Below are 16,468 nucleotides of genomic sequence, written 5' to 3'. Positions count from 1 at the left end.
CTACTGTTCTCGGAAGAAGAACAGGGATGATACGAGTAGTTGATACGAATAGTCTAGTGGTCACATAACATGGGAAGCCCCCACCTATACAACTTACTATCGGCCCAGTAGAGCCACCCGTTACTTACTGTTACGCACTTACTTACTGTGAACTCGCTCAACTAGTTTGTTGATCATTCTGTTACATGCCTTGCAGATTGTTAGGTACATGGAACTTGCACAAAGAGGAGCCGGTCGTTGTGGACAGGGATCGTATTACTTTGTTGGACACTTATGACATTTCAGTATTTTTAACTTGGGTTTACAACAATGCTTCCGCTACTTAAACAATGCTTGGTTTTGAAACATCGATCATGTCATGATGAACTACTTTAATGACTTTTATTATTATTAAATGCTATGTTTGATATGATTGATGGCTTGATCCTGGTCATGTCACGCTCCCAAGCGGTGGTACTCCGCGTGTGGATTTTGGGGGTGTGACACGCTATTAGGTGGGAAACCTCACACCGGGCCGTAAGGACGGGGGTGAACTAATTATCTGGGTTTCACTATGGTTGTTAAGAGGCACACTCCTCGGTTACGTAAGGGCGTTTTCCCTAGGGTAACTAGCGTGAACAACATAGTGGGTTGCTAAGAGGCACACTCCTCGGTTACGTAAGGGCGTACTCCCTAGGGTAACTAGCATGAGCAACATCGTAACACAACATTGAATCACATTAACATACATCTGGTATCACAACACGTTAACAAGACCTTGAACTCACCAGCGTAGTCTGACACACTTGTTTGCATGCTTGTAGGTCGTTAACTTTGGAACATGGACTTGCTATCTGGGAGTGCTGGAGTGGTCATGGATCGAGGCTTTCGTATTACCTTATATTGATACATTGGTTTAAGTGTTATTACGAAACAATTGCTAAATAATTTATTATATGCTTCCGCTACACAACTTTTGGGAATTGTTATCATGTTTGACATTTTTATTGGTAATTGATAACATGTTTTATTTAAGTATCCATTATTGGTTCAATGTGATTGGTGGCTCGAACTCTGATGCGTAACACGCCTCGCGGGGGTTTCCGCAGGTGGAGTTTTGGGGGTGTTACATACAGCATGGGAGCTTGTGTCACACCCCGACCCGCAGCGGAAAGGTACCGGGCATGATGATTGCCCATAGCTCATGACAACTAATTATTGTTTCAATATTTAAAGCATATCCATTTAAATAGTCACATATCATATAATAATCAAAATTGTTCATACATTGTTCAATACAAACATATCAAGATTTCAATTTATTTTCCTAAGGCCCATGCTACGTGTCCACATCACTTGATCATCAACTTTGAAAACCTGCACCACGTTAGAAAAATATATTTTTGGGTCAACAAATAAGTTGGTGAATAATTTCCTCCGTTTTATAGAAAACAGTTTTATCTTTATTTCTTTAAAAAAAAAATTAACATGCACCTCAAGGTTAGTGTGTAAATGGTCTCATATCATCAACATAGTAAACATATCCATAAATCCAAACTTACCAAACAAGAAGAATACACCATCAATAACAACACAAACAACCAAAATAAATAGACTGCTGATAATAGCGTGCATTAGGCTCAAGCCCCGAGGAGCGAGTCTAATATTGTTGACGATACTAGGCTACAACCCATGGCCGTGGGGAACCTAGTCAGCCGTGTGGATCCACTAGAATAATAGCATGCAATAGACTTGACATCAGATAGCATATAGAATAATAGAATACACATAAGACGTTCACATAATAACACTTGATCATAGCATGTTAAGTAAATCGAAAAGTGTAACGTGATGCACCCCAAAATTTGTAAAAGATTAAAAAGGGGAAATGGAAGATATTACTCACATGTTGCGAATAGTTAATCCACGAGAATTACCGCACGAATACACGAGGTGGAACAAATAACTAAGTCACCCTAGAATAAATATAACAAAGATTCTAAATAAACGTAATGATAACAATGGGTCTAGCGCTCTGAGTTCTTGATTTGGTGACTTTTTGTATTTCCTGATTTATAAATTTTAGTTCTAAGAAAATAAAGTTATATTAATTGTCAAGAATAAATCAATTATGATCATGACGAAATTATAATATATGTATATATTTATATAGTCTAAAATTTAAATAATTAAGGGTAGGCTAGATCAAACTTGTACATTTTATCTTTACCCAAAGTTTGTATTTTTAGACCTATTATTAAGCTTATAAATTAATAAGTCTAAAATTTAATAAATAACCTAGTAATGCAAATAATACGTTTAATGTGTATACTAAAATATTAGTTTAAGCCAATCAACAAAGACTAATCTCATAATTTTATAAATCCAGTGAAAATATATTTAGGTTCTATCCTTTTATTTTAAAACAAATACATTTATTAAAATTTGTATACTATAATTCAAATAGTTATTATCACTAGATAATCGCCCAAAATTATGAGATTTGTATAAAAATTCCATGTCATGTTTAACTTCAAATAGTTATATCAGAAAAATAGTTTTGGTGAATTTTTATTCGATGCATTTCCAATAATTTATATAATTCCTTATTATATATATAATGCTAAAAAAATCCATAATAATTCCTGTTGATGTCCAAAAATTCTCAAAATTTGTATTAACTATTCTAACATGATCCTAAAAAGTATGTTAAAATCGATTTCCCAATACATGCTTCTAAAATTAAAAGCCCCAATTCCAAAAACTCAAGAACCCTAGAAATGGAGAAATAAAATTCGTATAGATTATGTTCTCTATCACAGAAATAGTTAGAGGGGTTTTGTAGAGCTCGAAAAATGAACAAGATTAGGCTTTGGAATTACCTGATTTGGATAAGAATTGAAGGAGATATCGTCCGAACAAGTTACGAGCCCTAGATTGTGTTCTTCGTTGGAATTCGCGAGTTTGAACGATTGTTAATGGGAATTGGGAGTGTGGAATCGCGTAAAAGACTTCCAGAAACTGAATGGTATAAAGTTTATTAGCTGATGTGATCGAATTATACAAGAAATCGTGTGGAGTTCTTGAAGTTGTTAATGGTGTTAAATGTATAATAAACTCGATCTTTATTTGATTAATTATGATTGTTTTAAGACAAGTAAATGATAGGAAACCGTTTCCCTCATAATGACGAATCATATGGAATCAATAGACCATTCAATCGACGTGATATGGTAAAGATCAGTCCAGGTCGGGTCGTTTTTGGGTTCTCGGGTCGTGTTGTGCAGGAAACAATGAAGGAGAAGAAGATTCAGTGCGTTTGGTTTGTGTATTAATATAAAACGGACCATGAAAGTTACCAAAAATGATTACAGCTCAACTAATTTGCTGCATTCGTGTTTGTACCAGAGACCCGGGTTCGAGTCTCCTCCCACCCGCGTTCCTTTCTTTTTTTCTAAAAAAAATGTGGCTTAACTGGTATATAAAAGAAGGGTAGAAGTGACTTTTCACAACAAAGATTTGTAGTCTGGCTGGCTATGCGTTGTTTGTTCTAAGTAGGGGTCTTGTGTTCGAATCTCAGCCCCAACATTATTATTATTCTTTTTTAATCCACTTTCATTTATTAGCAGATTGGCCCCTCATGTTTACATAAACTGCTAACCTGATTAACCCAATGCACTAACTTAGTTAGCTTATTTCTTATACAATAAACTAACTTAGTTAATTAACCTTATATAATTAAATTCTAACTAACTTAACTAAGCTTGCTAACTTAGTTTGTTAACTTGTTTCTAATATATAGTTTCCACTAATTTCAAAAACAACCACTTAAATTGTAACTTTGACATTTTGACGATTTTACCCCTTTTAAGTTCAAAAGTCGTTTTAACCACCATTTTTAACGTAGTTAATTATTTCCCTTAAAGTTACTAACTGAACTAGTCGAGTTTCGCTTATAAAATCTAACGATACTAACCGTGAACCTTTATAGAATTAAAGTTTTAGCCCGATTTTAATCCGTCACGATGCGTGATAAATAATACACTATCAAAGATAATAAGGTTTATAAAAAAATCTATTTTTGTTTGAACAGGTCCGGTTTTGCAATCCAGGTCGGATCTCAGAGACTCATTTTTGGGGGATGTTACAGTCTCCCCAACTTTTGGGAATTTCGTCCCGAAATTAGAAGGAAACTGCTCGTGTGGGATTAAGTGTAAGGTCTCGCATAGACTTAAACGATATTGATTCGATTTTATAGTTGCATTAGAAAATCAAATCCTAGAATCGGCATGCTCTGCAGGAATGTCCAGTGACTAATGTTAGACCCCGTTACTGAGAATACGCTCAAACTATGCCATAACAAAGATGTAAACTTATGGAGGCGGTAGCGTTCCTGACAAGGGTTATATACCCAGTTAAGGAATCACTCTTAATTGCCAAAGATGCAGTAATGAAAAGCGTTGTACAAGATAGCCGATTTTAGGCTCTATGATCGTTACAACCACGAAGCCCAAGATTGGCGTATCGAGGATTTATTGCACCTAAAGAGAAAACCATGTACCAAGATGACTTGTAACACGAGAGAGTTTGCAACTGAGTCGTAAAGTATACTATGATGCCAAAACTACAATCTGTGTCACAGCCTGGGATCTTGAAATATTTCTCATAAAATGCCAAATTTGCGTTAGATGAGCGAAATCATAGAATTTGAATTCTCCAATCACAAAACCAAAACAAACTAATTAAAACACTCATGATTAGTCTAACGCTGCTTTTGAAAATTTGACAGACGCACTTATATATAGGAAGTACCAGCGGCGTATCCACCATGTCCCTATCAAATTTTCATCCACATCGTTATTCAAATCATGATTGATGACTCAAACCAGCTTCTCATGACCAGTCTAACGAGGCTTTTAATACCTCGATAAGAACACTTATATATAGGAAGTACCAGCGGCGTATCCACCATGTCCTTATCAAGTTTCATCGGCTTCGTTATTCGGATCATGACTGACGACACAAACACAACTTACATAGAACCTCTCTCGACCAATCTAACGAGTCTTTTGATTGTTTGATAAGAACACTTATATATAGGAAGTACCATCGGCGTATCCACCATGTCCTTATCAAATTTCATTGGCTTCGTTAGCGGTTTTGATTGTTTCTATGCGACGACTCAACTTAACTTACTAATTAAATAACCACAACCAAACCACAGCCAAATAATGTATGAGTCTCGAACCCAATAAGGGTGCGACTAAATGGTGGCAGTACCTACATCCATAGTTATGGGAAAAAGGGTCGGTCTACGAATAAGTGAGACGATACCCTTATCACACAAATTATGGGAAAAAGGTAAGCCATGATGAGTGATGATGTGAAATTGCAACAACATGAACTAGAAATAAACAAATCATAAATGCATAACATAGCGATACATAAAAACGTCTAAGTAAAGGATGAAAACGATGACAAATAGTAACGTCGAAAGCGTGACAACGGCACAAGCTATCAACGGTACTGATTAAGAGTTGATAATTGTATCGATTGGTGTTAGTGCGAACGTCAAGGATACGAAGTGAGAGTAGCAGGTGAGGTCGTTAATGAGGGAAAACTAAACGTGAAGTCGAATGGTGGAGGAGATAACGTAGCAACATTGATTTACATTCCCACTAGCCGGGTGATAATTGCGATTCGAACAAAAGTAGAAGGGTCCTAAGATAAATTAGGGAAACCATAACCTTGTTAACTTAAATCACGTTCATTTCATTTTGTTAATTATTTTTACGCTTTACCAAGTGTAGCACATTGGTATTTTAATTTGATCATGTACAAAAGCAACTTGGTTTATTTAGAAAAATATTTTCGTTATGTTTCAGGAAAATATTTTCGATCTAAAGTGGTGAATTTTACTGAAAAAAAAAATTATTATATATTGTTTTATTATTTTTAGAAATTCAAATATTAAGGTCGAAAAAAATTATCGTCACCATGTGCCCTAGACTTGAATTTGTTGAACTATGGGCACAGGTTACGACAGTGATTAGGGTTGTGACGTTCAAGTCGTAAGGAACAACTCGTTAAAATTTTAAACGTATTACCAAAAATCACATCATTACACTTGTGTTCGCAATTTCAAAACATTCTTTATTTGATTTGATTAGTTCAAAGAAACTCGAAACGTTTCATTCAAAGCAAACTCATCGCATAAAAACATTGTCGTGCTACTGACCGCATCCTGGTTGTCTTGGAACTGGATGAGTGCTCATTCGCGTGCCTTCTAGTTATCATGGTTTCTCTGGACTGGCTTGAACGACTCGATCGTAAGGAACGAGTTGGGTGCCATAAAGTACGGTCGGTTGATCCATTAGTGGAGCGTCAGGTTGGACATGCGGTTGGATCATAAGGTGGGTGGGTGGTTGGTCAAATGGAGTTGTCACGTGTTGTACATTAAATGGTGCCATAGGTGGTTCTGTTTGAGGGTTACAGCGCCGACAGGTGTCGATTAAGTGACCATAAAGTCCACAATACACGCAAAGGCGGCACAAAGTGTTGGTTGGGTGATGTTTTTGGCAAGTGGGGCACTGTGGAAAATGTCCCCGATAAGGTTTTCTATCAGGTACAGGATTAGGGGCAAACTGGTTTAGCGGAATAGCCGGTATGGCGTAATCGTTGTTGGTTTCACTACTTTGATGGTTGTTATCGGGTGAAGACGGTTCAGCTTCAGCCTCTTCGATTTGATTCGTAGTGACGTGGACCTTGGGTGCCTGTTGAACTTGAACGACTATAGTAGGAATAATTACGGCCATTTGTTTAGCTATCAAAGCTGCCATTCGGCGGTTGGAAACCCTCGGTTGATGACGACGGCAACGATAAGGCGGCATACGCGAGGGACAACTTAAGTAAGATGTATAACCCATAACGAGAATTGATGGTCAGATGGTTAGGATTCATAGATTTGTGAAATCATGAAACTTATGGAAAATCCCATGATTCAAGAATACAAATCTCATGAAAATATTATGGAGTATCAAAGGGTAACAAAAATCTAACCCTTTGACAAATTACAATAAGATTAGGGTGATTTGTTTAAAGAAAGTTTATTAGAATCTCGTGGAATATTTAAGGATTTATTCTGGTGGTTTATATATGAAACAATATAATAACCATGTGAAATAAGATAAGATAATAAAACTCATGATAAAATCATATTTCATCATAAAATATTGAAAATCATAAGTTTGGCACATCATAGGGTTTAGTATGACTTCCGTGCGTCACTTTCGTAATTACGTGTGCACCCGCAATTACCGAGCTTTCGCATGGTCCTCATATGTCTACCCATTGACGTACAACTTAACTCGGAGAAAATCGTAAATCAGTAAATGAAATAAATTTTGGGGTGTTGTAAAACGATGTTTAGGATAGTATCCATGAATTAACATGGACACGTTTGACATATCAAAGTGTTGTTAGTTCACGTGACGTTTGGTGTGACATGCTTTGGCCTAATAGGTATCGGTACTCTCATCGATACCTATTAGGCCATTAATTGGATTTATACGAATGCCAGCCTAGACAGGACGTCCCGACTACCGGTACGTAACCCTTCCAGTTACTACATGTCCGTCACAAGAACTCACTTTGACGAGAGTGAAATATCAATTGAAATTTGAAACTCCAAAAACGAAATGAAACCAAACTCATGAATATTTGAAATGTATTAAAGAAGATGAATTGATTCAAGACTTAAGATATATAGGAATAAGAATTAGAATATTGATTATTTGCATATAGTATAAGGTGTGTGCGACATGATATAGAAAAAGAAATAATAAACTATAGTTTAATAATAAGGCACAGGATATCATTTATGGCATATAATACTTAGCATATAAAATTTTGATGTGCTCACATGCATATGTGTGTGACATTAGAAAATTTAAATCATGGGCACTTTAATTAAATTTTTTTTTTAGCTACGACAATCAAACAATTAAGCACATAAGGTACCTAAGGTACCTAATCGACTATAGACTAAGTCTAAGGGTCTAATAACCTATCTTAATTCCCTATAGTCATTGGCTCTGATCTGTCACCCCGACCCGCAGCGGAAAGGTACCGGGCATGATGATTGCCCATAGCTCATGACAACTAATTATTGTTTCAATATTTAAAGCATATCCATTTTGTTGATGCATTTATTGTCTATCGCCTTCGTCAATCCGAGTCGTAGTGAGAAGCCGGAAGAAATCAAGCGCATAATGTCATATTTAGTTAGAAATGGCAAGGTGGCAAACTTGTAATTAATGAGAACTTTCATTAAGTTGCCTTGACCATATAAATAGGAGGTTATGTCATGATTTTAGTAAGATTTAGTGAAAAAGATTTTTGGAAAAGTTAGTAGAAGACTTCTAGAGAGAGAAAGTCTAGAGAGAGAAAGTGGTGTAATCGTGATTCTTGTACCGTTCAAGTCGTATTTCTCAATGGAATCACGTTAGTAGTAGTGCTATACACTGAATAGAGTTCTAACAGTGAAGAAATATAAAAAGACTTGTTTCGAGCTGCTGCATCGCTATAAGCCAAATCTTGAGTTCTTGGAACCTTTTGGCTCTCTGTGTACTTTCATAGATGCTGATGGTAAATTCGGAGCAAAAGCGAATGAAGGATTTTTTGTAGGTTATGCGAGCCCGTTAAAAAGGGTATTTGTACTGTGTCTGGGGAAAGTGATTCAGGTCCATCATGTGGATTGTCAGAAGCACACGCCGTCGCAACAACTTCCCGGACAAAGATTCCTATTTGACTACGACAAACTCTGGGAATAGTTTCATCTGCCGTCCGAGCCGAGTGAGGAGGAACTTGCTCTCATGTACTTGTATCAGCAAAGTCAGTTGCAAGAGCCGGAATCTAGAACGCTAGATGTTCCTACGCCTACTGTGGGTACTCACGATGATGAAGCTGGACCAAGTGGAACCGTTCATATACCTCCAGAGGTACCAGAGGAACCAGCTCCGTCATTTGACATTTCTGACGACTCAGAGGAGGAACCCGCTCCTACCTTTGACGAGGAACCAAATGAGACATCAGAGGAGGCTGTTGATCAAATCGTTGATCTCGACATTTCAAATATGGAATCGGAAGTCGTAGTGCCTGATATTGTGATGCCACGGACACTGTCTTACCACCCTTCAGAACAAATTATCGGCGATCTGACTTGAACCGTATCGTGTTGTCAACTTTTGTTTGTACAGTTGTATTTCCTGCTTTTCGTTAAAAACAAAAACACAAAAACATATTTTGATTTTAGGGGGAGCCTGAAGAAAGAGAGCAACGGAAGCTGAAGACAGATCCATTGGGATTCTGTTCGAGCTAGAGTAGTTGAAGACTCTCACTAAAGATTCCGTCAACATTCAAGGGGGAGTTTGTAGTGCAGTTGTCTGTCGACTACATCTTTGTTCGAGTTTTAGAGAGAGAGAAAGTCAAGTCGCTACGAGTTTCACTACGAGATTGACTACGGCAATATCCAAGGGGGAGATTGTTGATGCATTTATTGTCTATCGCCTTCGTCAATCCGAGTCGTAGTGAGAAGCCGGAAGAAATCAAGCGCATAATGTCATATTTAGTTAGAAATGGCAAGGTGGCAAACTTGTAATTAATGAGAACTTTCATTAAGTTGCCTTGACCATATAAATAGGAGGTTATGTCATGATTTTAGTAAGATTTAGTGAAAAAGATTTTTGGAAAAGTTAGTAGAAGACTTCTAGAGAGAGAAAGTCTAGAGAGAGAAAGTGGTGTAATCGTGATTCTTGTACCGTTTAAGTCGTATTTCTCAATGGAATCACGTTAGTAGTACGTTATTGTGTGTTCGGTCACGCACGTTCACGGATTCCGCACGTGAAACGTTCGTTACGCAATCGAACGGCATCAAAACCGGTCCTACACATTTAAATAGTCACATATCATATAATAATCAAAATTGTTCATACATTGTTCAATACAAACATATCAAGATTTCAATTTATTTTCCTAAGGCCCATGCTACGTGTCCACATCACTTGATCATCAACTTTGAAAACCTGCACCACGTTAGAAAAATATATTTTTGGGTCAACAAATAAGTTGGTGAATAATTTCCTCTGTTTTATAGAAAACAGTTTTATCTTTATTTCTTTAAAAAAAAATTTTAACATGCACCTCAAGGTTAGTGTGTAAATGGTCTCATATCATCAACATAGTAAACATATCCATAAATCCAAACTTACCAAACAAGAAGAATACACCATCAATAACAACACAAACAACCAAAATAAATAGACTCCTGATAATAGCGTGCATTAGGCTCAAGCCCCGAGGAGCGAGTCTAATACTGTTGACGATACTAGGCTACAACCCATGGCCGTGGGGAACCTAGTCAGCCGTGTGGATCCACTAGAATAATAGCATGCAATAGACTTGACATCAGATAGCATATAGAATAATAGAATACACATAAGACGTTCACATAATAACACTTGATCATAGCATGTTAAGTAAATCGAAAAGTGTAACGTGATGCACCCCAAAATTTGTAAAAGATTAAAAAGGGGAAATGGAAGATATTACTCACAGGTTGCGATTAGTTAATCCACGAGAATTACCGCACGAATACACGAGGTGGAACAAATAACTAAGTCACCCTAGAATAAATATAACAAAGATTCTAAATAAACGTAATGATAACAATGGGTCTAGCGCTCTGAGTTCTTGATTGTAACACCTCGAAAATTCCTGTCCATTAGAATAAAGGCGCGTGTCATGTGTGACAGACGTGTCAGAAAAACCGGATTAAATAAAGAGATATGTGGTAGGATTTCTAATAACAAAAAGGGCGTCATGTTATTTAAAATACCTCTGAACGACCCAAGGGCGACACGTTATTAAATCACCTCTGAGCGACCCGAAATTTTTATAAATTCCAAGATCCTTAAATCAATTAATGATCATCTCATATGACAACCGGTTGCTCTCAGATAAATAAAGTTACATCTTTATCAAGGACTTCGGAAATATAGGTCGTTACTACTCCTAATCTAAATAAAATTCTTGTAAATAAGAATTAATATAGCTAATCTTCCTCGGCCAAGTATTTGAGGGTCCAAGACTCATTTTTTTGGAATCTCCGTCGATGTTACAAGTCCCATTATGAATTAAGTTTGGATGAGGAACATGTAAGAGGAAGTAGGGCATGCAATGGCTGGTCAAGGTGGCCCACATCTGCAAAAGAAAGTCTGATTTCGGAATGGTGGATTGCATGGTCAAGACTTAAAAGTTTTCAAACTTTTGTCTTCTGGCCATCGCTTACGGACCGCAAGGCCCCTGGCTTACGGTCCGTAAGCAGGGTACCTGGGCATGTCCCGCAAGGATCGGTTACGGACCGCAAAGCCTTAGGCTTACGATCCGTAAGGAAGGCACCTGAACCATGTTTCAGTAAAGTCGGTTACGAACCGTAACCCCTGTAGCATACGGTCCGCAAGTGGTCCTTACGGACCGTAAGGCCTCAAGCTTACGGTCCGTAAGACCGTCGCTGGCAGCAGCTTTTGGACAGCTGCCTGTTTAACCAGTTTAACCGACTCAAAACGTAAATTTGGGAATCTATGGGCTTGCTAGGCAGTAAATAGCTCCTTAGGGACACTTGGGATCATCCCTTTACTACCCTAGACTTGCTTGTCAAGATCTTGGAGCTCCTAGTTCACTATATAAAGGGTTCAAGTGTGATCATTTGACACTTGCTCATTTGGAACTTTGGCTAAAGACTTTCTGGAGCTCCTCTGGTCACCAACACATTTTCTTAGGCTCTCTAATCCATCTTAGGACTCTTGTAAGTGTCCTTAACCTTCTTTAATCCTTTCTAGCTTAGCTAATTAAGTAAAAGTCAAACCGTCGTAATTAAGGTTTGACTTCGTGATTAAGCATAATGTGCTCTGTCAAATCACGAATTAAAGATACCTTTAGGAAGGTAATTAAGTGGTTAACAAACCCTTAAAAGGGTGTTTCCAGATTCCCACTCTAAGCATGTCAATTGACGAGTCAAAGCAAATCATAAAAAGTCAACAGAATGCTTAATCTCAAATTAGCGCATAATTAGCAATGTAGGTTGCATGTAACCTGTTTGAACATTAATATAACTTGGTAATAAGTATAAGAACATGTTCCAACATGTTCAACTCGACAATTTTCTGTTTAGACCCGGTTCGGAACCGAAAGTCGCATAGTTTGACTTTCGCTTTGACTTTCAGTTCTGACCCGTTTTAGTAAAGATTAAGATTGTCTTAGAACTTCTTTTGGACCTAATAGCATGTTAGTATATCCTCCTGTGATTATACAACACGGTTCATTAGATATCTTGATCATATGCATGTTTCCGTTAAATGCCCATATATTGACCATTATGCCCAAATGTCCAAAAATCATGAATTTTGGAAATATAAAAGGGTAGACACCTTAGTTACTGAAATATAAACTTGTCCCCAAAATTTGACATCAGTTCGAGGTCTAGATTAAGAGTTATGCTCATTAGCGTAATTAGAAGCTTTCTTAGTAAATAATTAGCGTAATTAACGCATAACCTATTTAAACCCGAATTTTATATCAAAACTTTATACCCACTGTTATATAATAATATTTTGGGAATTTTAAAGATTTTTATTTATTTTTAGGATGAGCATAACTAGAGGTTTTAAGCTTAATTCGGCTTATGCCGATTTTGCCCTTTCGGCCATAAAATGAGTTTTACAAAACCTTTTGACCTCAAACCTTTTTCTACTGATTTATTATGTTAAATATGATATGTTGAGCCTTCTGGAAATATAAAAATATCAGCTTTTCTTTTAAAACCCGGAAATGGCTTCAAATCGCCTTTTTAGGCATTTTTACGACATAGTATATGTCGAAACCAGTTTTTACATAAAAGATCTAACACCTGCTGATATATTTAATAAAAATATATATTATAACAGTAGACTAAAGTTAAAAACTCAGTTTTCCCATTTTTACCCTTTTAGTCTATGTAAAATTACCAAAATGCCCTTGTGAGGCGTAATTGGCGTTTAAAAACGTTTGGGGCATAATTGGACATACCTTACTGATATTGCAACATATTTGGTGCATATAATCTCAGGAAACTTGCATATGATTTATATGGTTACTCGTTACGCACTTTCGCGTTCGGATCAGCTTATGTGACTAGTCCACGCATATTAGCCGAAACGAGTCAAACCGTATCATCTTAGTCTCTAAATTCAGAATGTGTTTAGGTTACCCATATTATACAAGTATCCAAGCTTGTAGGGTCTAAATCACATTCCTCCCCGGTTTTCGCATTCCTCGCGATTAAACCGTATTTATTATTCGAAACTAACCGGTCTAGGCCTAGGCTATATTAAAGACCCGTTAGGATTCTAATAGGTTATTATAACCTTTGTTCCAGAATAGGAGCCCAGTAAAAGACACGTGCATTTTTGAAATTGTGGTTATACTTGCTCAGGTAAATACTTTTAACTTATTTTCCCTATACGGGCTTGGGGGTACGATATATAAAATACCGCTTGGTCGGGCAATTGACCCCAACTCATTTGTAGTTGGGTATTATCAATGTGACCCGTTTGAAAACTTGGTGTTGTTTGTTTTTACGCCTTTGGGAGCTTAATGACCATGTCCTGGATATCCTTGGCATCATTTTTGGCCACGACCTTGACACCCGGGTGTAGGCGTACACCCGGTATTATGTCCATATTATTAAGGTATAAACGTTGGCTTCCCGCCGCGGACTTATACTAGTGGTGTGTCATTTAACCTTAAACCCGACACGACTCGGGCGACTGAACGCACAACAAACATGTAAATCTTTTACAAGTTTAACTTTGATTAATTATTCCCAAGTTATAAAATGTTTTGTGCCTTGTGCATTTAAAACCAAATTTTTCAAATGTTTTCAAAATGAGTCAGTTAAATTGTATTTACCAGTGCAAACTGACGTATTTTCCCCAAAAAGATTAAGTGCAGGTACTATACGAAATAGGCTGGTTTCTCCTTAGCATCGTAGAGTCTCGCAAGCTTTGGGATGCATATATCTGTTGAACAATTTCTTTCTCTTTATTTTCGATCCGCCTGTGGATCTATTTCGACTATTTGTGATACTCGATATTACACTTAATGGTTGAAATAAATCTATTTTCATTTGCTTCCGCTGTGCATTATAATTTGTGTTGTTTGACAAATGATGATATCAACTACGTCACGATACTCCCCCACCGGGCCCACCGGTGACACGTGGAAATTCGGGGTGTGACAGGTTGGTATCAGAGCCAACACTGAGTGAATTAAACACTAGCCTTTTGTGTTTAATCTCAGTGCACAAATTGCACATTCTTCGAGTTCCGAGTCTAGACATCGAACATAGGACAAACTCTGTGTTGTTTTATTTTGAGTCTTTTATAATTATATTGTTGTTGTTATCTAAATATTGTATGCAGGTCATCATGCCACCAAGATTCCTTCGCGGTAGAGGCAAGGGACCCGTGACAGGTCATGATCACGAAGCCGGGCCTTCGCACCGGCGAACCCCATCCATTACTATGAGCACCAGCCCGCAAGAGCCATGGAGACTCTATGTTGAACCCGAGAGGCGGTCAGTTTCCCTCAGCTCGTCACCTTCTTACCAACACTCCTTTGGGCCCCAACCGGAGAATGAGCCCAACGACCAACCACCAGCCTTTATACCTCTGCAGAGATCCAACTCTCACCACTCCTTTGGTGACCCAACACCCGTTTTCCAAAGCCGATTTAACCCGGCTAACCTTCTGCCAGAACCCGTGGGTTTTAACCCACTTGGACCGGAAGACCACTTTTCAGGGGAAAACGACATGGATGAGGATACTGACCCCGTGGAACCTGCATCAGGAACGCCGAATCATCCCATTGAGATCTCAGATGGGTCATCATTCCATGGATCGCCATACCGCGGACCGGACAGTTTTATGGAGAAATTCAATCAGTATGATTGGTATTTCACCCCGTCTGAACACTCGCATCACGAGCAGCAACAGGATCCTTCGGTGGGTCATCAATTTGTGGCAGTCACGCCGCCGCCACCACCGCCAGTGGAGCAGCAGCCGCCTCCAGAGCCACCGAGGCGGAGAAGGTCAAATGCACGGATGTCCGTGCGAGGTGGAGTTCGGATTAGTACTCCCCAACCATCGAGTGGCAGCCATTACCCGCCACTTCAGGAGGAAGAGGACCCGCAGATGGGTGGTCCAACAAGCCCTATACCAGATGTCAACTCAGTACCTGTGGTACCACCTTTGGGTTTCGATAACCCGATTCCTGCGTATGCTGGGTCAGCAGCGTACAACCCATTCGAGCAGCCGGCGCACACCCACTACAACTACAACTACAACTACGGTTATGCGGAGGTAGATCCGTATCAAGTAGCTCGGGATTACAATGCCCTTCACCCTGAAGGACCATACGGAGGGCCATGGACTACTGGTTACCCGACTTATGGGTACCAGCATCAGCCACCTCCTCCACCGGTGTATCAGCCGCCACAGCCACAGATTCAGCAGGAAGTTCTTGAAAGGCTGAACCAAGTCGAACAGGAGGTTCGTGAAGACCGTAGAGAGCGGCAAGGTTTCTTCAAAGGGCTGTCAGACTTGCTTAAGGGGAAGTCGAAGAGGAGGGGTCATTGAAAACCCTGATTATTTTATTTAAGTTGTCATTCAGTCCCTGCGTGGACTTGTTATTCCAGTATTCAGCTCCTGCGTGAGCTTGTGGTTTGTATTCTGCTCCGGCGTGAGCAAGTTTGGTTAGTTAACCCCTGCGTGGGTTTGTTCTTGTTTCCCGCCCCTGCGTGGGCATTTTCATTTATTTTTAGTAGAAGTCCCGTTTGGGGCAATTATTGTACTAATTTAAAACAATTTGTGGGATGTTTTAATTAAGTTTTCATTTTATTGCATGCGTAAATTATGAAGATAAATGAAATATTTAAAGGATCTGCCATTATAATTAATTGGTAAAATCTAAAGTGAACCAAGACCTAGCCTCATAATTTATAAAACAAGGCCAAGATGGTAGTTCCATAATTAGGTTAAGATCCATAATTAACATCTCAATTTAGGACTATTCTGCGTTAATTATTAAAGAATCTTAGAGGTAAAACCTAGCCTTTGTGTTATTACAAACCTGGCCAAGATGGTATAACCCATGTATTAGATTCCAATTATTAACATCTGTTAGTATGTTAATGCTCTTGGCAAACTGTGAATCAGTAAAGTTACACAGGCCATATATCATAAAGGGTTAATTTTAAATTCCCTTGAATTGTTTAACCACTTCTTTGAAGTGAAGTGCCTGTGGGCAATAATTTAATGTCCTCCGTGACTAAGGACAGTGGTAGCTTATGACTCCCTGTTAATAGATGGAAATGAACTATGATTCAACCTAAAAC

At 38.4% G+C, this 16,468-nt stretch overlaps 1 protein-coding gene across 1 annotated transcript; it reads left to right on the top strand.

The window, feature by feature from the left end:
* The first annotated feature begins 6,953 nt into the window (after window positions 1-6,953).
* LOC110869729 (extensin-like) lies at window positions 6,954-15,710 on the top strand. The gene is made up of 3 exons (XM_022118960.1): window positions 6,954-7,022; window positions 14,496-15,025; window positions 15,230-15,710. Exons 1-3 carry the CDS (start codon window positions 6,954-6,956, stop codon window positions 15,708-15,710), a joined length of 1,080 nt encoding a protein of 359 aa, XP_021974652.1.
* Window positions 15,711-16,468: the final 758 nt, after the last annotated feature.

The sequence above is a fragment of the Helianthus annuus genome, chromosome 11 (genome assembly GCF_002127325.2).
Source record: "Helianthus annuus cultivar XRQ/B chromosome 11, HanXRQr2.0-SUNRISE, whole genome shotgun sequence".
NCBI classification, from domain to species: Eukaryota; Viridiplantae; Streptophyta; class Magnoliopsida; order Asterales; family Asteraceae; genus Helianthus; species Helianthus annuus.
Note: the sequence above shows the minus strand (reverse complement) of the source record. Positions and strands in the feature narration are given on the sequence as shown.

Bases quoted from the DNA above. Each gene is read 5' to 3' on its own strand.
- LOC110869729 (XM_022118960.1), top strand. From the start codon at position 6,954: ATGAAACTTATGGAAAATCCCATGATTCAAGAATACAAATCTCATGAA. The intron at 7,023-14,495 runs GTAACAAAAATC...TATTGTATGCAG, and splicing joins ATATTATGGAGTATCAAAGG to GTCATCATGCCACCAAGATT. The intron at 15,026-15,229 runs GTATTTCACCCC...ATCGAGTGGCAG, and splicing joins AAATTCAATCAGTATGATTG to CCATTACCCGCCACTTCAGG.